This window comes from Leptodactylus fuscus, chromosome 3 (assembly GCF_031893055.1).
Source record: "Leptodactylus fuscus isolate aLepFus1 chromosome 3, aLepFus1.hap2, whole genome shotgun sequence".
Taxonomy (NCBI): Eukaryota; Metazoa; Chordata; class Amphibia; order Anura; family Leptodactylidae; genus Leptodactylus; species Leptodactylus fuscus.
Genome location: NC_134267.1, coordinates 10,312,862 through 10,336,261, shown reverse-complemented (window position 1 = coordinate 10,336,261; position 23,400 = coordinate 10,312,862). Strand labels below are relative to the sequence as shown.

Genomic DNA, 23,400 nt, shown 5'->3' with positions numbered 1-23,400 from the left:
GTCATGTGATCACTAGTCTGACAGTGTTCAAGGCCTGCTCTCCTGTGGACTGCAGGATTACACCGCCATCTAGGACATCTCATCTGACAGCTCTCAGTTACTGCCACTCCCCACCAAACTCTAACCCTCTCGTTTCGGAATTATGACTCCCTCGACACTGCTTGTCTCTATCTGCTGTGTGCAGAGTATCGGTGTACAGTATCCTGAGATGTTGTTCCACACCACTTTTCTCTGAAAGACTCCTTCACTCGTGTGAAGAAATACGACCCAGGGGGTGCTGTGACTTCTAGTTGCAAAAAAAGTAAAACATTGCTCAACTTTTTTGGTGTGTGGTTCTCTCTATAGTGGCGTGGAACAACATCTCAGGATACTGTACACCGATACTCTGCACACAGCAGATTATATAAATATATAATAAATTCTAGATATACATACATACACACACAGCTCTGCCATGAAGACAGGACAATACACCTCAGGTTCACCACACATATGCCGGATGTCAGGAGTGCACAAAGAAAAGACCTCGGAGAAAGGTTAGCATTTATTTTTTATTAATTAATTTCCCAAGTAGAAAAGCTTAATAAATAACAATATCTGATACACTAAACTGTAGAAATTACAACTAATCCAATAATCAGACTTCACAATTTATTTTTTTTTTAACCCCCAAACCATCCGCAGTCTTTCGTTTTTACCACAATGGTCGATGAAAAGGTAGTGCAGCGAAACCTCCGCATGTGAATACAAGCTCAAGGGCACAGGCGTGGAAAGTCCTTTCCTTTGCTCTGTATGTAGTATTGTATTTTATGGACTGCAAGACGCACATTTTTTTTTTACCCCAAAACTTGGGAGGAAAATGGGGATAGTCCTATAGTTCGAATGTAGTACGGGCATATGGTGGGGCGGTACGGTGGAGCCGGGTCGTTCTGAGTGGTACAGGGCACTAAAGAATCACAATATTGATTGGGGAAAGACCCCAATGTATAATAATAGCATATGGAGCATATTGCACTGTGTGTGGGCTACTGTGAGGAGCATTTTGCATTGTGTGTGGGCCAAGCGGTACAGGCACGTTAGGAAAAGGAAGCCTGCACCGCCTGTATGTGACTATCACGTGACTGGTTCACATTAACAGACAAATTCCACTACCAGGCCACCTGTTATTATGGCCCTGCACCTGTTGCAAAACTACAACTCCCATCATGCTTGGATAGGTTGGGAGCCACACAGGTTGTGCAACACTGCTGTCCACGTACAAGAATTTTGCACAACCTGTGGCCCTCCAGCAGCAGATCCCCCCCCTCTTCCATTTTCCTAGGTGCATCTCATGGTCCAGTACGTCTTCTAGTCTGAAAAACACGGTATATACTCCTCTGTGATGTTTGCATGTTCTTCTCTCAGAGTTTCAGCTGCTTGTGCAGAAAGGCAATATGAGTGGCCACCTGAAGAAAGAGCAGAACGACAGACCCGGAAATCAGGCAATGTATCTGATGGAAACTTTATCAGAATGATCAGAAGTCATTGTAACAATTTCAATAGGAGGTGTGGTCTAATCTATGGAGGGGGTGGGGTGGGGGTCCAAACGCAGGAAGTGTTCCAAGTACCCCACCTAAATAGTGGTGCGCACACCTGACCCCTGCTCATTCACTTTTATAAGGCCCGCTAAAAGTGTACGCACACAACTGCTCCAATCACATAACAGCTGCAGAGAAACACCCGGCAAGGGATCAGTAATAAAATATCATTTGTGCCAAGAAATTTCAGAACACCAAATTCCTTCAACCACCATAGAGTTTAATGGTTAAATTTTGGTTATAAGAAGCCACCACTAGGGGGAGATTCCTGCACAAGTATATATTACTGTGTAATAGGATGTATACGGTTGTATGCACCAAGTAACCCCCGGGCTGACAGCCAGAGTTATGTAAATTAACTAGGTCAAAGGGCAGGATAGGTAACAAAAAAATAGATCTCCGAAGATGAATTATGATATGAGTGGTCCTAGCCTTCAGCCTAGGACCGCCCACCTGACAGTAGACAGCCTAAATTAGCATATAGAGTGCTGAAACTAACTGCACTGATTGCTCAGGAATGGTGGGGGCTAGAGGAGAAATTCCAACTACTCCAGAATCAGCGGATCGGTGACTATTAATGGATATGAAGAAGTCAAGGTGGAGGAGATGGTGAAAGGTCCTCTGTAACGCTGCAGGGAAGAATCACCATGTGTATGTTAGGTTACCTTCGTCAAGGAATCTTCCCAAGATAGAGAATCCGTGTGACTACCTCCAGGACGAACGTCCAGCAATATATTTGGCATCTTGCAATCTGAAATCACATCATACATCCGTCTCATACATTATGCCATTATACATTTCCAGGAGTAACAACAGAGGGACGGCATAATGCAGAAAGCTCAGACAACATGATCCACAACTAGAGAATGAACAGGCGCATTGTTGGGGTTAAAAATGACCCATTAGAGGTTCCCCCCAACGTAAGCTCAAGTTGAGATGCAACAGAGCCCCATTAAGGGGCTAGACGCCGGTTCCCCAATCCTTAAATATTTTGGGATTTCTCCTCACCTGGTAGATCCGATGTATGGTAATGGCCGAGAGCCGCAATCCTGAGCTTTCTGACATACAGCAGTAATCCATGTAATGGAACCCGCTGATCGTTCTCATAAGCCGTGATCAGAATGGAGGGATAATTCTATACAAAGAGACGGATACGGACATGACGACACCGCTGTAATCCCATCAGATCGTTTTAGATTCTTTGCTACTATATGTTACTTTGTATTATCCGGGAGATCGGGACTTTGTTAGTTCTCCGTATTGCTATATTAGCACTATATTTATAGGGGTTTTTACATTAATACTGATGAGCTACAGGCACCCAGACCCCACACCGATCAGCTGTTCTAGGAACCTGAGGGGTGTCGGAAGTTACAAGTGGCCAGACATCATGTGTAGCACTGACCCTATATAAGTAATAGGAGCCCCGTCTGTGGTATGGGACCGGAGCTGTCCACCCACTAGCAGCTTTTGGACCCCGGGCACTGCTGTAACAGCTGATCTGTGTGGGGTCCGGGTGTTGAACCTCTACAGATCACATACTGAGGACCAATCCTGTGGATAGGACATCGGTATCAGAATTAGATTTGGGGCCGGAGAACCTCTAACAAAATAGAGGTGAGGGATTTATTATAAGATCCACATATTACAGCATAGACCCTTCCTGGAAGCGGATCCACATCTCTAGACAACGACACAGGCCCGTCAGAGAAGACTAAAGAAGGAAATGGAGATTTCACGATACCTGTGCCACGATATTGTGAAAAGGACAATACGCCTTTATAGCGTTATAGTGTCGTATATTAGTCTGCGGATTGCCCCATTCTTCTTGCTCTTCCAGGGTGAGTGGTAAAATCGGGTTCATCATTGTACTCAGCACATCTAGGAAAGGGGCCTGGACAAGAGAAGAGGGAACTTAGTAAACCATATACTATAACAGAAGTTTGGTGAAAATCCAGGTCCCAATGGACATTGTACCCATGTGGCTGTGATCAGCTCTCCCAGGAGGAGTCGGAGATGGGATAATAGAATTCTATGAGTCTCCAGCGAACAGGGTGAGCTGATCACAAACCTCGAATTACTGCTTCTCGCTTGGTTTCTGTGCTCGATAGTGGTCTCTGCAGCTGGAATCCCGATAGTCAAAACTTCTGATAAGTCTCTATGACATGTTAACATTTTTACCAAAGCTCAGTTACTATTTAGAAGTGTTTGCAACGATAAAAGCAAAAGCTTAAAATATGATAAAATACAAAAAGACTGATGTTCGGAGAGGTTTTCCGGGTCTTCAATGGGGTTTCTCAGGACAGGTCATCAATATCAGTGGCGTTCTCAATATAGTTAGGGGTCTGACACCAGTACCCCCACAGATCAGCTTATGCGTCGTAGTAACCGGATACAGCTATATAGCGTTCAGAGCTGTCCAATCCTGGCTCCGCACACTGCACATTACAGGTAATTGGTGCAACTCTGGGTTTCTGGTCCCCACCAGTTTCATAAAGAACTTATCCTAAGCATTGGTCAATAACCAAATCCTGGAATGAGATCCTCGCTTCATTGTTTATCTCTACTTGGCATCTCTGGCAAGGATCCCATCACCCATACTATATGGAACGTTCACTAACTGAAAGGTCCAGAAATTGTCTATAAGAAATAGCAATAGCTTATATCGAGAACAGTATCTTACCTCCAATACCAATGCTTCGAACAGACATGGCCTAGCATTGTGTAGCGCCCCCGCCAGGACTCCACCGGCACTGGCCGCTTCCAATGCCGTCCGAGAGGGCTGAGAAAATCCCTGATCGTGTAGATGTACGATACAAGCCTCCAGGTCGGCCACGCCATTCTGCTTCTTCTCCAGATTACCCAGTTTATGCCACTTCTGTCCCAGTTCTCCGCCACCTCTGTAAGGACAGACCAGTCCAGACCACAGTGAATCTATACACAACATCTACACTACATGTCCAAACATTGTAATGCTACTTTTTTGGCCTTTGCCCCTTACCTTACATGACAGTAGGCCAATATCCAGCCGTCTTCTACCAGCAACTTCTTCTCAGGTTTAAAGCTCATATTTACATCCATTCCATAAGCTCCATAGACATGGACTAGTAGAGGGCTCTCCCGGAGGTCACCTTCTGCTTTATGAAAAACCGTGAGCGGCACCAAAGTCCCATCCTGTTAATAAAAAAATAAAACAATGGTTATCCAATACACAAATTTTTTAATACACTCAAAGAACCAATTGGTAACTTTTGGCCTATCAAATTATCAATGTAGCACCTTGGTATCTACTATGTTCTTGGTAAAAACCATCCGGTGGCCCATTTTGGGAGACATTTATACAATCCTTAACATTGAGATTGCAACACCAAGAAAGAACAGTCTTGGAATTCCAGAAATCACAGGATGGAGAGACTTGATATATTTGGGCATGTAAAGCATCAAGATTGGCCAATGGCAGCTCCTTAGGCAATTGCTGCCAATGGTGTCTTAGATGGGAGAGGAGTCTGGAGACACTGCTAGTATGTCTGAAATGAAGACTAGAGGGGTCCAGCTACCATATATTACCACGCATCAGATTCACAGGAGTAGGACTGGCGTCACACTCCCTTGTGAAGGCTTCTTCATGGCTTTGTCCATGTGGTCTTCAGACTAGACTCCAGCGATCGTTGGTTCCAAGATCAAGGCAGGACTCATCCCTGTAAAGGATAAACCTCCATTGCCGTCTTGCTGTGCACCAACATTTCCTTTTAGTGCGGTGTTATAAGGTCAGTGGAACATCTGTAACGCGACGTCTGGCTTGTAGCCTATGGCCTTGCAAAAGCCTTCTGATGGTTTGTGTCAACAATCTTTGCTGCCCTTGGCTTGGGATGTCCAATTTCACTTGCGGTACAGAATGGATCACTACGCCCCTGCGCACCTCTTGCTATTATTACAGTTCACCATTGATCTATCCATCACTGGGACACAGAACCTTGAGCAGCGCAGACATCTCGGCCTAGGCGTGTGGCGATCTGCCAGAGTGATAAACCAAGGAGTCTCAGGACAACGATTCTGGCATGTCGACAGACACGAGACATCTCACAACTATCCCACAACACTTGATCCGATTTTTGAGATTTCACGTGACTAAAGGGCTTGGGTGTCAATCGGATCCCCCACCTTATTGGAGCTAGACACTCAAAAATGTGATCATTTGCAGATCTTAGCGACCCCGTCTATTACGGCTGGTCCTTCTTGGTGTTGCAATATCAATGTATTAAAAAAATGCAGCGTGTTCTATGTAGGGCGACGGACGTCGTTGTGAAGGTGCAAACCGACCCGGTCCACATTTGTATAAAGACATAACTGACCCTGGGGAGTGAAGTTTTTTTTGCAGGATCAAACCCCTGAGTTACAACTAGACCTCTCGGATGACGTCAGGAAACCTATTGGCATAAAGCATGCAGGGTTCTAGGTATCTCTGGGAGGTTGTCTGGACCTATGTAATAAGAGTCTACAACTGATGGGCGACAAAGTCTCACATCAAGGCTCTTCTAGGAATGCATGGAGACCCTAGATCAGGGGCAGGGAACCTTCGGCTCTCCAGATGCTGTGAAACTACAACTCCCATCATGCTCCATTCACTTCCATGGGGGTTCCAAGAACAGCAGAGCAAGTATGCATGCTGGGAGTTGTAGTTTTGCAACAGCTGGAGAGCCGTACGTTCCCTACCCCTGCCCTAGATGGAAAATCTTATTGCTGGTCACATGACAGAGCTGAGGACCAGATGGACAAGTACAGCGACTAGAAAGAGGATTACCTGCACTACAATTCTAACAGACCGGATGTTTTTTGGGAGTGCTACTGTATCTACAGTAAGTAGTTGTAAAAAGTTGTTCAAGGGAAGACCTTCACTTTCGAAAGCAAATATTTCACCCACGAAACCAACCCAAAGGGGTCGTAAATTTTTTACAGTACAGGATAAAGACAAATAACCTCATCCAGAGGCTTCCATTGTCTCCGACGCTTTAGAAACGGTTACTTTGTAAAGGATGAATTGCAGACCTTGCTCTTGGCTTTCATCCGCACAATACGACAGGTCTCGCTCCCTTCCGGGGTATCATCGGCGTCGACTGACAATCTGTTGCCTTGTACAGAATAAGCAAACCTAACCGGGTGATGTACGGGAGACTCAAGGTAAAAGACGATGGAGTCCGTCCTGTCCTCCGGGTGCAGATCAGGTCGCAGTGCACAGGCCCATGTTGGAAGCTTGATAGAGAACGGGAAGATGGGAAATAAAAATAGAATAGATTGTATTTAGGAATATTCATTGTTCCCCCCACCCGACACAATCCCTGTCTACGAGCGATAGATTTAATCTGGAAAGCGGCTTCACCTCAATTCATATGATAATTATATATACGGATATCAGAGCAAAAGAAAGCCTTACGCCGGCAGAACAAAACGCCGGTTGACAGAGTCGCAGCGTAAATGGTTCACTGCACTCAACTTGTTAATAACCTTTTTATTTAAACACTATAATGAAATTCAATCACTATTTCAATTAAAAAAGCAAACTAGGAAACAAGTCGTGATTTTCTTGTCAAATTAAATTTGCTCTGTGAAGTGATAGTTAAAGTCACATTTCATCTGCGAAAAGGGAAAGTGTCGACTCTTCTACCTACTGAAAGCGAACGGGCTGCCGGCGTACGGGGAGGTCAGACGGGTCTGTTGCTAGGCCTGTCATCGGGAGGCAATGTCCTTAAAATGACCCTCTGCCCCTTATGAAACAGGTCCGGGGTACCAGAAGGTGGCGCAGGTCTATGGTGCATATCGATGGTAGGGCGCGTTGTATACAGTTTTGCAAGGTTCTGCCCCGATTCGGGGCCAAAATTTTTAGGTACTGGTATCACTGCATATCAGAGGGGTTGGAGTCATTGCTGGAGGGTGAGGAACTCTACCCCCTAATGTTACTCTGCTATTGTCTTGTACTGAGCCATGAGGCCGCCGCTTTGACAGTGCAGGGATATCGGCAGCCAAAATTAAAGAAGCCGGGAAGACACCACCAAACCTGAAAGAGCTACATCAGCTTTGCAACTGTATATAACATTCCCAATCCTAAAAGTCACAAAGAAGTCCTCCACCACCTCCAAATATTTGCAATACCAGCACAATTCGAATTTTTTCTCTAGCCCCCACCATTCCTGAGCAATCTATTAGTTTCAGCATCTAATCAGTGTCTCTAGTGTCAGGTGGGTGGTCTTAGACTAGATACTACAGCCCAGCACCGCCCAACTGACAGTAGAGAACCTAATTAGGGTATTGGATGCAGAAGATAACAACAACACTCGTTGCTCAGGAATGGTGGGGGCTCGAGAAAAAAAACAAACAAAATTCAGCTGTACAAGAATCATTGGAGCAGTGCCTATTGAATGCAAAGAGTCAGAGTTGGTTGAGGTCATGAGGTTCCACAGTTCCCCCATGAGTTGTAACGGGATTGCAGCGCAGCCATTCACTTGTAGAGATACCATCCATGACCCATCGACAAGCGGTCATTGTTTTTGGGGAAAAAAAAGGAACTTTTTTAAAGGGATTTTCTGGGCTTCTAAAAGTGATGCATCATCAATCAGAGACCAGCAGGGGTCTGACCCTCGGGATCCCTGTGGACTAGCTGTCTGAAGTGATAGCAATGCTCCGTGAGTGTCGCAGGCCATGTGATGTCATATTAAACCGGCCCCATTCAAGTGAGTGGGGCAGAGCTGCAATACCATGTAGAACCAATATGCAACGTAGGCCACCAATAATGCAAGCTGGGCGATGTTCTGCTTGTTAAAGGGGTGGGCTCCTATACAGCTCGACACTGGCAGCATTGCTTGGACAATGTAAGACTGCATTGGGACACCCCCAAAATGATAAAAGGATCGGGAACATAACTGGAGAGGATACAGAGGATGCATTTTTACCTGGGACCAGGAGCCTTAGGGGCCCATAAATATAACTATAAGGGTCACAAAGGTTGCAGTCAGCGCGCCCACAGGTCACCCTCATCACAACAAGGCTGATTAGACTTCTTTGATCTCCTTCCTGATTTGTTGGCTGGCAGTCTACGCATCGTAAACTGTATTACCTTTGCCATCTGGTGCACTGGAGTGAGACAGGGGAAGAAGATTTATGATACACAGCCTTCCACTGTCAGAAAGGAAATGGTGCCAAACATACAGATGATATGTGGGATGCAATTGATGGCCGAGAGGAGGAGTTGCGCAAAGGGTCCAAACTGATCTTTTAGCTCTACCCCAAATTAGCCAAATTGACACAATGGGCAAGGTCTATAGTCATAGCTAGATATGTGCCCAAACCAGTTGTCACCTCCACTCCTCCTGTGTGGAGCAACTGGGGTTCAAATAAGAATTGATATAGGAGCACATTATGCCAAGTCCATCATTTCATGCCCAAATCCTGTGCCAATGACTAAATGCTGTAATAGGGGCAGTCAGTAGCATAGTGAACATACCTTTATTAAAAGGGGTTGTCCAGTTATGGATACTTGGCCCCTATCCACAGGAAAGGGGATAAGTATCAGATCACCGGCTCCCCCAATGGTCAGGAGGACTAAAAGTCCTTGTAAAGCCTTGCAGTGCGTTTGCGCGACTAGTGCTACATTCCTCTGGGCTGCCGGAACGGTTATCTCTGACTGCCTGAGAGAAGTGAAAAAACAAAAACATCCCTTCCTGCAAAAAATAAGGCCCCAAATAGCAAGGGAGAAAAATTCTGTCTGGCAGAACGCGCTAAGAAGGGGCTACCTGCTTAAGTGGGTACAGAAAGGTTGGCGATGACGGCTTCTATATAGATTTGAAATAACTTAATACATAACCGAAAAACCCCAAAAACAAACCATCAGGATGCAATATTTCAAGTGTCCAAAGCCGAGGACTGGGGATCTCTATATAATGTTTATTTATTTATTTTTTTTACTACATCCTTACTAATAACGTGAAAGTTTGTGCGTTTGGTTGTTTGTTTTGCAATCACGCCGAAACGGCCGAACGGATTACGCTCAAATTTGACGCATACCTAGAATGGCACCCGGAATGGAACAGTCGCCTCACCGTCCCCATAGATTGCCAGGTTTGCCGCGAGCACCGAATTCACAGTCGTTGTAGGCTGAAGGACCTGAGAGGACATCATCTTCATCTCAGGCCTTCGTGCTGTTCTCCGATTGGATCAAGCGATACAGGGGGCGGAGATATAGAAGCTCGAGCCGGCCGCGGAGCGAGAGGGGAAAAAAAAAAAAACGGCATTGCATATGCGGGCAGCCGAGTGCCGAACATGCCGCCAGCGGTGGAGCCCAGCACATGACGTGGATCGGTAACGGTGAGTCCGCGGGGGTAGTGAGAACCGGGACAAACTTCCACAAACCGCCATCTACACGTGGCTCACCACACATGGCCACAGCTGATGTGCGGCACAGTCACCCAACCATATGCACATCTGTACACTAGGTTGGGGGGAGGGGGGGGATGGGGAAGAGGAGGCCGGGGTTGTGGGGTGGAGTTGCGGGGCCAGGGGACGTGCTTGGGGTTCCGTGGGCGTAATGGTGTGGAAGGGGCCGCTGCGGTCGCAAGCCGGGGGGTGGGGTGGGGGGGGAACGGGTCATGGTCGCAATGCAGGTGGGTCGCACAGGGGGTGAGGGGGCTGTGGACAAAGTCGCGGGTATTGCTAATTATATATATATATATATATATATATATATATATATATATATATATATATATATATATATATATATATATATATATATATATATATATATATACACATACACACACACACATATACATACATACACACACACACACACACACACACACACACACACACAGAAATCTACAAGCCCATATCAGGATAAACAAGCCCTTTACCTCATTCTCCAGGACTTACTTAACAAAAATTTTACTGTTTAAGCGGAGTTGCCCTTTAACATTTTACTTTGTTTTTTTTACCTTATGCAGCCACAGAAGAACAGATGACATTTGTGTCAGACAAACCCGACGTCGTCTCCATCAGAGCGGTTTAAAAAAAAAAAATGATGAGAAATCCGCCGACCGTTAATCTACCGTCAACGACTATGATTTTTGAGTAAAGTAATGCTTTTAGGGGGCAAAATGTGGCTTGTGAAAATATTCCATTCCGGTTAAATAACATTATATTCGGCAAGTCATTCTATTCGCTCCTATTATTTCCCCTCTCTCCGTCTCTGATTATACGCCCTTGGCCGAGGCGCTCTTGTAATCTAGCCAGTTTGATTCCAGCTAGCGATCTCGTGCTACAGGTTGGCTCTTTAGCATTTAGTCACTTGAAATTGGTGCCTTGGATGGGAGAGCTGAAGAAAAACCATTGAGCGGCACAATAACCCTTTTCTTGGCACATGTACACTTGGTGGTTTGTAGCTATTATGTGGAGGATTCTCAAGGCAGGAAGGAGGAAAAAAAAAAAATAAAAAAAATAGAAATCAGTATTCATTCTCTGCAAGCCGCTGAAAGGCCACAACTTCCATTCTTCCTGCACTCCGAAACATAACAATTCCATACAATACACACACACAAAAAAAAAAAAAAAAAATTAATACAAAAATTCTGACTGCATCACTGCAAACACAATCGCCATTCGATTACATTCAGGTCTTTAAAAAAAATAAAATAAAAATTTAGATATATAATATGGAGTAAGGAGAACATGTGGAAGGGGAAGGAGCACAAAAAATAATGCCATCAAAAAAAAAAAAAAAAAAAAAAATAAAAAAAAATAAATAAATTTAGGAAATGATAAATACAAGCTCTGGCGCAAAAGGGGTCTACTATAGAGGACAAATGCCACATGGGGTCTTTGTCACAGGTGACAGTATGATTTGTTGCTCAGATCTGACTCTTATGATCCCTTTTGGTTAGAAAATTGACAAAAAGTATAAGATGATCACAGTGATCGACATCAAGCCAACAGGAAGGGATTGATTTCCCTGCAGTGCCCCTACAGGGAACAGGAGGCATTACACAGCCCATCTAAAATGGACAGGACACTACTACGAACGTGTCAATTTTAGATAATACACTCCTGGAGAATCTTTTCTCAATTCCTTGCGTTGTTTCTAAAGATTTATGGGTGTTGCTCTTCACCTTATTACAAAGAGGTTTGGAACCCACCTGGAGAGCGTCAGACTGTATATGGTGAATCAGGGGTTCAAGGCCAGTGCCAGATAATTTTTATTAACCTCTAGAGATGAGCGAACACTGTTCGGATCAGCCAATCCGAACAGCACGCTCCCATAGAAATGAATGGAAGCACCTGTGACGCCAGCCGGACGCCAGCAAAGTCAGCGTCACAGGTGCTTCCATTCATTTCTATGGGTGTGTGCTGTTCGGATCGGCTAATCCGAACAGTGTTCGCTCATCTCTATTAACCTCCAATGACTAGATTGCGCATAGACACCCCCCAACTGGTAACACCCAGATGTCAATTCCTTCATGTATTCTCAGGTACCATCACAAAGGAACGGCACAGTCTAGAGTTCTAACAAAATATACTGAAATTGTGTTATTTTATGGGAAGTACAAGAAAAACAAAAACCAAACAGAGCCCCAACAATATAAGAAGAACTGAACATGTACACAATGTACCTTCATAGTGTGAGTGACCTTCTCCATGGAGAGGGACGTGACGTCTATGTACAGCTCATTGTTCTCTTTTAGGAACATCAGACAGTCGTCCTCCAACATCTCCATCTCCAACAGTCGGGATTCTGGAGGTAACTGGTATATAGGCCTCCACTGCTGTATATCACCGTCTAGCGGAGCCTTCATCAGCTGCAACGGAAGCGGAGAAATCTCAGGTTAGATACAGAGACATGCATCTATAGGACCAGAATCTACTAATCCAGCCTATATGAAGACATACCATCAAACAGATGCTACAGGTGAAGATAAGAAACTATGGAACATACATTATTAAAGAAAAATGATTATATTTCCATTTATCAGGCCGAGTTACTTAGAACATAGAAGTCTATGGAGATGGGAGGCTGCTGGAAAAAACACTAAAAAAAACAAATATACATTGTAACCTCTGCATAATATCACCCCTTTAGCCAGATCATGCTTTTTTGTTAGGAATTTTCAGTTTACCATGGTAACTCCCCTCCCCCCCCCACGAAGTCCACTTTTTAATGAAATTTTTGTTGGTCATCTAAGACATGTAGAAGATAACGCTATAGCATGGTATAGAACGAAGCAATAAAATAAATACTATCCAGCACCCTCCTCCTTCTCCACCTTCCCTCTCCATAGACTTCTGTGTGAGGCTGGATATGGCTACTGATACTATGACATATAAGAGTCTGAATAGAGGGAAGGAGGTTGGAAACAGCCAGATAAGTGAAGACAGAAACCTAATACTTTAAAATATCAAAATCTTCTATTCAATTCTACTGGCCGGCGGCCATTTTTGGGAGGCCACTCTTGCTCTTGTAGTTCAATACAGGAGCGTACTTGCGCAGGCATCGAAGGTTGGACCGAGACGGAAGACCGAAGAGGTGGGGTTGCAGCTGAAGATGGAGGCGTCGCTGGAGTGAGCTCTTGAGCAGCAGTGGGCACGCCCCCATTGCTGTTTGAGTGCTGGGGCCCGCCCTCATTGCTGCAGATAACACATTTGCATACCGGTTAAAACCGGCATTTCTAAGGAACAGTGGCACAGAGTCCACGTCTAAAGGTAACAGACGAATAGCCTTTCTTAAGACTATTCCGACGTGGTAATTAGAAAACAAATGTTGGTTTAGTGGTAGAATCCCTTTAAATGTTGAGTGTAAGGCTGGAATCACACATGCAGTTTTTGATACAGTTTCAGTTGCAATTTTTGATGTAGGTTCTTTGTCGGACTTTTTTTTGTACAAGGCTTCTGACAGACTCTACACCAGGTAAACCCCAGTGTGACCATAACCTTAGAAAGACAATCACTGACCCTTGGATGGGGCTGAGCTGCAATCCCAAACCCTCTCTAGTATAAACACAAGTCCAGGCGTTCCTATATCTCTATTCTAATTTGCCAAGTGACTCTCCAAATGATTTTTTGCATGCAGAAGGCTGAGACAGAAATCACCTTGTACTCTGCAGGTTCGCCGTACGTGGTGAGAATGTACAGGTAGCCATTTCTGTGCTCCACGTGGTAAAGGACGCCAGTCATCCGGGCCTGCACCAGGATAGGGAACGTGTAAGGGGCGCTGCAGTCCACCAGCCAGACCTCAGAAGAGATCTTACTATTACTATTGATGGTGAGAAAGCGGTGGTCTTTGGTCATATAAAGGTCTACAAAAAACCTGAAAGTAGAGGAATATAGTAAAGGCAAAAATAGAATTCAAGAATATTAGAAATAGGAAGAGGATACAACAGGAACCTGGTAAAGCCCCTGCCGTCCCGGCACCAGTGGTCTACGGGTACTTGCAGTTATAGCTAAAGCTGCAGATAATCACTGGCCTCAGTAGTCTCAAGCCCATCCCCCACCGAGACCAGTGACGGACCACAGCGGTCCCGTGTGTACATGGGCAGGTCATCACTAAGCAAAGGCCACTGGAAAGGACAGGAGGCAGCAGGACTATAGTCTGTAGACAGGCCCTCAATATCAGATACCCCACTTATAAGACTATAGGGGAGAGACTATAGGGTTTGGGGCTTCTCCACCAAGTACAGCGCCACACACTGTATAGTGGCTGTGCTTGGCATTGCAGCTAAATCCTATTCACTTGAACTGAACTGCAAACAATGAGCTGATCTGCTGATTGGATATTGAGGACCTATCCTAAGGGTCATCAATTTTTAAAGGGGTTTTCCGATCCCAAATGAAATTTTCATACTGATGACCTTTGCACAGGATAAGTTTGTCAAAGGGGTCGACACCCAGATCCCACATAGATCAACTTTTTTAGCAGCCTCTGGGTGATGGTAGCTGATAGTGGAAGGAGGGTGCATGCAGCACCGCTCCTATGTGAGTGATAAGAGGGGTGCAGCAGCCCCTGTCCAATGTCAAGACAACTGGCTGCAGCAGGAGCCTCCCCCCAGTGCTATGTCTGCAGTAAGAGAAAAGATTAAAGGAGTTGCTCAGGAAAAGGACAAACAATGGAAGAGGCTTGGGGAGGCGTAACACCAAAAATTAAATAATCATACTCCGCTGTCCCCAGTACTCTTTTGTACATATGGTCGTACCATGCCATTGTCACCAGAATTCCTGCACCAAACATGACTACTGTGACCAATCAGTGGCTTTTAGAATGGAACGAGTGATGACTGAGTAATGCCACCCATTCATAACCGATTGGTCTCAGTGGTCACATGACTTCCGGCAACGAGGGCACCAAGACTTAGACAGCAGTGGAAGAAGTCAACGGAGCACCAGGGACAGGGGAGCATGATTTTATTGCTTTATGTTACATCTCCCCCATGGACAACTATCTTTTGTCTCTTACTGCAGATAGGGCAGGGGAGGGGAGGCTCCTGCTGCAGCCAGCTGTGTTACAGTCAGATAGAGCTGAGCGAACACTGTTCGGATCAGCCGTTCCGAACAGCACGCTCCTATAGAAATGAATGGAAGCACCTGGCACGTACACTTTGCCGGCGGCTGGCCGCTTAACCCCCCGATTCCATTCATTTCTATGGGAGTGTGCGGTGAGCGTGCTGTTTGGAACAGCTGTTCTGAACAGTGTTCGCTCAACTCTACAGTCAGAGACAGAATTATGAGGAGGAAGGCAGGAGGCTGAGCTCCTAGGACACACAATATTTCTTTATTTCTCATGGTAGGAGGAGGAGATGATTGGAGGAAGTGCTGGGATATTTGGTCTATCTCTAGTGTTGCTTTGTGGACAGTTTACCATCGATTACCTGGCATCCATCTCATGATAGACCAGTCTGGTGGAACATTCTTCAGTGAATTCTGTTGCATACACATCTCTGCACTGGAGATTATCCTGCCTCGTATGAAACAGGACACTATCTGTAACCCACTCTGCAGAGAAGACAAAAACGCGACCCGGCAGACGTTACCGTTATATAACATCTAATGCCGGCTTATAGTGGCTGTACAGGTTTATTTTTATATGGCCTATTCTCAGGATAAATAGGGGACGACACCCGGACAACCCCTTTAAGAAGTTAACTCAGACGCCACAGTGTCACTTACCGCAGCTAAATACATCTGGTATACTGTACAATACGTGCGATTGTTCCTCCGCGCTCACCACCACGCAGGTGGACTCTTCACGATGAAAGCCTTTCAGAATAACGGCCATATTAGTCTGAGCAGGAGAAACCCGGATGCGCTGAATTACGTATTCCTGTAACCCGACATCTGCGGGATTGAACATGATCTCTACGCTGGCTTTGCCTGTAAGGAATTCATGAAAACAGATTCAGAAATAAATGGGAAATAACAGGTTTATGGAGGGCTCTAAAAGACGGCAAAACTGGGGTGACTGGGGTGAGGAAGGTTTGGAGGGGACGTAATGGCAAATACTAAAGGGACAAAAAGATGTAACTGGTCATCGTCGCTTCAACAAACCTCATACAAATCAATAGTACAAGTGAAAAAGAACATTTGTAACATTTTATCTCCTCTGATCCCTCCTTCCATGCGAAACTGAATTTCCCTCGGAACTCGCTGTCTGTCTCAGAAAAGGGACTGCAGGTCACATTACAGATTATGTGTCTAGAAAAGTCTATGGAGAAGGGAGTGAGCCCGAGAGGAAGTAGACAAAGGCAGAGATGCAACTATAAACACACTAGCTATACCCGCGACCCCTGACTGCGTGCCCCACCTGCAGTGCTCTCTCGGACTCCCCGCATTTGCAGTGTTGGCGCAGCGGGCCCGTGCAACACCAGTGCGCCGATGGAACTCGACCTTGCTGCCGCCGGCCCACTACTGCTCCTCTCGCCCCTGGACTCTGCACTGTTTTCCCTACCCGCTCTCTCATTGGCTTGCACCCGCCTTCCTCCCGAACCTGCGACTGTGGGCCGCTTCCCCCCCTGTTCCTACGTGTACAAACCCTCCCCACCCTTCTGTCTGCCCCTGCCGGACTCACCAGTCCACGCCAGGCTCCCGCGATGCCGGCATGTGTGGCTCTCGGCATGCACGACACCATGTTGTTCATGTCAGTGTGCGGCGGGCTTGTGGCTGTATAGCTCCGCCCCCGCAGTGGCCTGGTCCAATCGGTGCCGCGCGCCTGATGTGGTGACGTCACGTGAGGTCCTTCAGCCTACACGGACCGCGAATTTGGTGCCCGCAGTCGGCAAACCCGGCGATATACGTGGATTCTGAGGCGCCTATGTTCTTTCCTGGGTGACAGTCTAGGTATGTGCAAAACGTCATTGAAATCTGTTCGGCCGTTGCGGCGTGATAGTGGAATATCCAAACTTTCCCATTTATAATATTAGTAAGGATTCCACAGCTAAACAGGAAGTTTCTATCACAGCCCAAGTACTTCATTTACATCAATACAATTCAGTACTTCTATGCATATGTCCTGCATGATCCAGGAGCTGCTTCTGAAAAAATTCTATCCATAAATATAGTTACCAATTCTTTTCTGAAAGCGATAGACACAGGAGTCCGCAGCAAAATAGGTGTAGTCTCCGCAATTAATCTGCAAATTAAGAAAGCCATCTATCTGAATACGTCACAGGTAGGTGTTTGTATCAGAATGAATTGAACACTGTCCTATTCCTATGACACACCAATCTCCCCGCTCACCATGTTGTGTCCCGTTCTGCTGGGAACCTCTTCGTGCATCTCCTCAAGACGTTTCTTCAGAGCTTCAGTTAACTCTTTGTAAGACGCAAAGGCGACCTCCCAGCGTTTCCGTTCACAATTTAACATGTTCTTTGTGGTTTTAAAGAAATAAAATAGTCAAAACTATGTTATACAGAAGGTAAGGGCCTGGTCACAGGAAAGATTTTTCTATCAGATAAGCTGTCTATAAGAAAAATTTATATACTAATTCTGAGAAATGAAGCTAAATACATGTTATTTGGGAGAAATATCCTGTCCAGAATTGTCGTGTCCTTTCCTAGGACATTCTAAGACATCCTCCCCCAACATTGTAACAATTGTATAACATGATAATTCTGAGAATCATAAAATAGATTTCCTTTATAAGAAGTGGTTACAAATCATAGAAGGAATGGTGAATAGAACTTGTATCGTGGGTGAGCAAACCAAAGGTTCATACAGGGGCGATTACTATGTTGTAATGTTACATGACCATCCTAACTTTGATTCATATAAGAATATAAGACTGTATGTAGAGTTACCCTGACACTTCCAGAGACTTGTAGATGATGACTTTAGGCTGTAAGGCCGACCCTTCTGACAGTGGAGGGATATTTGTGCGGCACTAATGGCACCGATATCTCTGGCATATACCGGTAAAGCTTTAATTCTGGGCGCTATCAATAAAAGTAATTTTTTTGTCCCCAACATGTAGGAATAGCCTTAAGAAAGGCTATTCTTCTTCTACCTTTAGATGTCTTCTCCGCACCGTCGTTCGGTATATAATCCGGATTTCTTCGGTATGCAAATGAGTTCTCTCGTAGCACTGGGACTGTCCCCAATGCTGCGAGAGAACACTCCAGCGCCGCCTCCATCTTCTTCTGGAACGGACTCTCCAGGCATCATCTTCATGTGGTGGCTTCAAACTTCTAGGCCTCCAGCAAAGCCGACTGCTCATGCCTGCCGGCCACAAGAAAATGGCTGCTTACAATACTGTGTAAGCGGCCATTTTCTTGTGGCTGGCGGGCATGCGCAGTCGGCTTTTCCCTCGGCCTAGAAGTTTGAAGCCACTGCCGGAAGACACTGGTAGAGGCCGTTCCTGAAGATGATGGAGGCAGCGCTGGAGATTTCTCTCGCAGCATTGGGGATGCCCCCGTTGCTGTTTGAGGGCTGAGGACTTCCCCCAGTGCTGTGAGAGAACCGATTTGCATACTGAAGAAAACCGGATTATATACACCGAATGGCAGCGTGGAGAAGACATCTAAAGGTAGGAGAAGAATAGTCTTTCTTAAGGCTATTCCTACGTGTTAAGGACAAAAAAAATAAAATAATTTACTTTTAATGATAGGATCCCTTTAAGCTCAAGGTCATCTTTCTAGCGGTATAATACTGCCCGTACCTGAAGACATGAAAGGTTCTCTAATAGGAAGTTCATTATTTACTTTCATTGGATAGAAATCTGTCTTGGTCATGTGATGATTATATAAATGCTCAGCTCGTTACTTGACAAGTCTGATGACTGTGATGAGCCATGAACCTGTGCGACCATCAGATTAGTCGTCACCGGAAACAAATACTGAAGTTTTTAACAGAATGACAGCAGGGAGACGTCGTCACAACAGTGTATAAAACTGTATAACTAACACCTTGGATTATATAATTCTGCTTGTCTTCATCCCCCCTCTGGCAGCTCCTTAGTGCACCTTGACATGGCGTCACATCAAGGAGGTGCACAGAAACATTGAGACACAAGTCCTTTAAGGATTGTCTAGTATTTCAATTTTTACAGCGCTTTCTATTTAGTAGAGATAAGTATCTGATCACTGGGGGTGCGATTGCTGGGAGCCTCAGTAATAAGAACAGGGGTCTGCAAATGCCCCATAGAAGTAGAGTAGTGACATGTATGGCCTAACTCAAGGACAGTCCCATAGTAGAAATGAAGTAGCCACATCCGCTCCATTCACATGGGCCACTCACGGACTCCCATTCTCCTGATGGTTGTGGGTTCCAGCAATCAGATTCTTATCCTCTGTCCTACAGAAAGGGGAACACCTTTAATATACAATGACACAGCAATACATGCCCTTTACCCGCCACACGGTCATTCCCCTAAATCCGCTTCTAGCCCAGTCTCTGTGGTAAGCAGTGGGACCATTTCTCCAAGATGTGAGGAACGATTTGGGCTTTTCTGTTCTAAGCCGGAGTCCGTGTCTGCGGAGAAACCAAGATGCCGAGCTCACAAGTAACTTCATCTTCACGGCTTCAAGTTCTCATAGCCAATGAATTGCTAGAAAGGAAAATATAAATGTAAGAAACAAAACTAAGTCTTTATTTCTGCGCGGGGAGATTAAAAATTGACCAGTGAAAAATGAAAGCTGAAATCTGACTGGCTGTGGGCAACGGCCTTACTTTCTCATATCAACAACTGTAGCATAGCGTTTCTTTTTGCTGTGCTTTGGAACATGGGGCTAATCCCATCCACATTCTGTGGAAACCCTCCCCCCCCAAAAAAAAAAAAAAAGTGTTTTTGAGAAACGGAAAGGAAGAAGAACATTGTATCTGTGGTGTTGCCGGGCCACAACCGTGTTCCACAATTTATAGGACAGGTCCGTAATGGCCGTGAAGTGCGGCACTGCACAGACTCACCCATAGAACTCTATGGGCGAGTGCATCAGGACACGGATGTCTGCGGAGTCTATGTTGCTGATCAGCAACTTACGGACAGTACATTCAATATGGTCGTGTAAGACCAGCCTTAGAGTTGAATTAAAGGGGCTCTATCAGCAAAATCATGCAGATAGAGCCCCACATACACGTGAAGCCTTTAAAAAGGCTATTCAGGCACCGTAAATGTTATATTAAACTACCCCCCCCCCCCCCGTTTTAAAACAATAACCTAAAAAAGAATGTGCTCTACTTACGCATCGTGCACGCTGGGCGGGCATTCAGGGTGCGCCGTCTTCTTCATCCACGCCTCCTCTTCCTCCGATGTCCTCGGGTCCCGTCCTCCTCCGGCGCTCGCGAACTGACATTGATAAAAAAAAATGGCCTGGGCGCATGCGCAGTAGCATGCGGCTTCTACTACGGCTACTGCGCATGCGCCCAGGCCATTTTTTTTTTTTATCAATGTCAGTTCGCGAGTGCCGGAGGAGGACGGGACCGGAGGACATCAGAGGAAGAAGAGGCGTGGATGAAGAAGACGGCACACCCTGAATGCCCGCCCAGCGTGCACGATGCGTAAGTAGATAACATTCTTTTTTAGGTTATTTTAAAACGGGGTGTGTGTGTGTAGTGTAATATAACATTTACGGTGCCTGAATAGCCTTTTTAAACTCCTGATGAACCTTTAAAGGTTCATCAGGAGTTTAAATATGTGATCTACATATAAGCAGAATAGTGACAATGAGCAGACACCGGTTGTTGAACATAATGTGGGAGATTTCTGAAGACTGGCATAGTCAAGAACGGTTTTCATATACATTGGCAAAGGGTGAGCATGATTCACGTGGAGGTGTACCCCCCTCCAACAAGGCCCATGTGTCTGAGCACTGAAATCTACATCCCCCTGCACAGATTTCAGGGACCCTTTATGCCAGTAAACAGTCACGAACCTAGGACGCCACACCCCTGTCCATGAAAGTGGACGGGCGTCACAGAACAGAGGCCTAGCTACAACTAGGGGCAATAATATAATATGTGTCTACCTTTACTATTCACACCTGACTTCAAAAACTGCATCATAAAACCAGATCAAAACCTGAACATGTGAACAAGCGCAGAGATCTGCACCTATGGGTAATGGATGAATTGCAATGCACGTGAATGTGCTACTCAATACATTTGCAGGAGCTGTCAGACATTGCACAGACTGAGCTTTCATCTGGTTTTCCAACAACACATTATAAGAAGCTGCGGTTCCTCTAAAATCAAAGCACAATAAGGATGCTTGCACACGGTGCGGTTAAAACTGCAACAGAATAAACTGCACTCTGTATTCATTAGTTTTTCGGTGCAGTGAAGGACATTTATCCAACAAGTTCCACGTGTAAGATGAAGAACTAGCACCAAAAACCGCATCCCGTCTTTCCCAGTACAGGTCTGGCGCAGTTCTGATCGCACCTTGCGCGGACACCCTGAGGCCGACAGCAGCGGCTGACTAGCCGGGAAACCTCTGCAAACAGGCAAAAAAAAATAAAAATAACCTGAGTACCACAGCTCTGCGCTGCACACGTGCGTAGGTCGCCTTCTGATGACGTCAATCGCATTCCGTTTCGGTTTCCGGCATTTAGGGCACCCTTGAGCGCTGATTGGTTGATTAGAGCAAGGGGCGTGGCCAGTAGAGGATCGCGTGTTGTTTGTTTTCGGAAGTAGCCGGGCAGATTTTGACAGGCGGGCGGGCAGGAAAAAAAAAGAGAGGGCGGTGGGAAGATGGAGAAAGGGCAAAGGGGGAGCCGGGCTGATGGAGGGGAAGCATCGGAGGACACAATGCAAAGACAGGACACTGCTGAGGGCAGAGGGAGGAAGGGGACGGCAAGAGCTCGATGGAAGATGCTGGGACAGGTAATGGGCGGCTCACACACTGCTGATGTATTATGTTCCTTCTGGCTACCCGTAGAGATGACTTAAAGGGATAGTCCACTTATTACTATTGATCATGGAATCTTACAATACTGGATGTGGTTATGTCTCCTGAAGCTGCTCCTCGTCCTGTAGGCCCCATAAACCATACACCCCCCTTCTTTATAGTTACTTCTCATTAGCATACGTGCCGTCTCTTCTGGAACGTACCACTAAAAGGGGTGGCCCCCTGGCGTCTTGGAAAAGTAGCTCATAATCTACGTGGCTCAAAAAATTGGCATGACCGGTGCGTTATGTAACCATGCAACTAAAAGTGGGTGGGTCTTTCACAAATGGGGTGTGGCCTACTAAAAAGGATCCCTCTTACCGGAAGGTGGCTTATATGTAAGGACTAGTGTTGAGTGATTGGGGTCGAAAAGATCGAATTCCGATATTTTCCCGCAGGATCAAGGTCAGAGGTTATTTCCCACAATGCTTGGTGACTGGCAATGATGACCTCTGACCTTGATCCCACGGGAAAAGATCAGAATCTAAATCTGATCTTTTCCGATCCCGATCGCTCAACCCTAGTAAGGACCAATAGCGGGCAACAATATATCGGGAGACTTCAGCCCTTCCCCCAACCCCACCTACAACTCATCTGGGAACGCTCCTTCGACAACCAGGAACGCCCACAAATCACCCACTTTGGTGATTTTTACTCCAACCCTGTCTCTTTGTGGTTGGCCACGCTGCTTCCCGCCCAATTTTTGTAAGTATTGACCACTGTGTCAAATCCAGCTGTGGAGAAGGACTCTCACGATATTAGGGGATCTAATGAAGGGATCGTCTCAATTCTCGTAATGTAGTTACCTCACTGGTCAGATTGTTGCTGTCAGATTGCACATGGTTGTCTTAGGCCCTGTGTACATGGCCGAGCCGGCTGGTCGGTTTTGGGCCGAGTTTGCAGCGGAATGCCCTTAGATAACAATCTGAAAGCATCCCATGATGTTGTTACCTCTATGGGGGCTTCTGATGTGTTCTGTTCCAATGACGTATGACCTACTCTATGTTCATCGGAATGGAACAGACCATTGGACCGCCCCCTCGGAGGAGCATCGGATGGCAGACGTGTTTGTGTGCATGTGGCTTAAGTCAGCTTTGAAGATAGGTTGAACTACAGTTTGTTATGAGCAGGGGTGAAGCTGTCCTGAAATCAGTGATGAACAGAGACAGAGCTGTGCTATGGTCAGTTATGACAAGGGGCAGTGTTGCAGTACAATCATTAATGAGCAGGGGCGGAGCTGCAGGCTGACCAGTAATGAGCAGGGGAGGAGCTGCAGTCTGATCAGTAATAAGCAGGGGAGGAGCTGCTGTACAATCAGTAATGAGCAGGGGCGGAGCTGCAGTACGATCAGTAATGAGCTGGGGCGGAGCTGCTGTACGATCAGTAATGAGCGGGGAGGAGCTGCAGTACGATCAG

General features: G+C 45.9%; 2 protein-coding genes across 2 annotated transcripts in view; one reads left to right on the top strand and one right to left on the bottom strand.

Annotated features, from left to right (window-relative positions):
* Window positions 1-674: 674 nt before the first annotated feature.
* On the bottom strand, window positions 675-19,626 carry PREPL (prolyl endopeptidase like). Its single transcript, XM_075267029.1, has 14 exons — window positions 19,451-19,626; window positions 17,343-17,471; window positions 17,169-17,235; window positions 15,777-15,980; window positions 15,479-15,602; window positions 13,707-13,923; window positions 12,233-12,418; window positions 6,624-6,827; window positions 4,579-4,751; window positions 4,261-4,477; window positions 3,322-3,471; window positions 2,586-2,712; window positions 2,243-2,328; window positions 675-1,445 (listed from the first exon to the last, which is right to left on the bottom strand). Exons 1-14 carry the CDS (start codon window positions 19,610-19,612, stop codon window positions 1,401-1,403), a joined length of 2,091 nt encoding a protein of 696 aa, XP_075123130.1. The 5' UTR covers window positions 19,613-19,626; the 3' UTR covers window positions 675-1,400.
* A 2,140-nt stretch (window positions 19,627-21,766) lies between these two features.
* The window catches only part of CAMKMT (calmodulin-lysine N-methyltransferase), a 308,776-nt gene continuing 307,142 nt past the window's right edge, over window positions 21,767-23,400 (top strand). Inside the window, exon 1 of the mRNA XM_075267047.1 lies at window positions 21,767-21,920. Within this exon, the coding sequence (XP_075123148.1) occupies window positions 21,789-21,920 (132 nt within the window). The 5' untranslated portion in view covers window positions 21,767-21,788. The remainder of the gene's footprint in view (window positions 21,921-23,400) is intronic.

Excerpts from the sequence above, each read along its gene's own strand:
- PREPL (XM_075267029.1), bottom strand. The coding sequence starts at position 19,612 with ATGAAGTTACTTGTGAGCTCGGCATCTTGGTTTCTCCGCAGACACGGA. Across the intron at positions 4,752-6,623 it reads GGATGAAAGCCAAGAGCAAG|GATGGGACTTTGGTGCCGCT; the intron begins GTCTGCAATTCA and ends TTTTATTAACAG. Across the intron at positions 1,446-2,242 it reads GGGAAGATTCCTTGACGAAG|GTGGCCACTCATATTGCCTT; the intron begins GTAACCTAACAT and ends CTCTTTCTTCAG.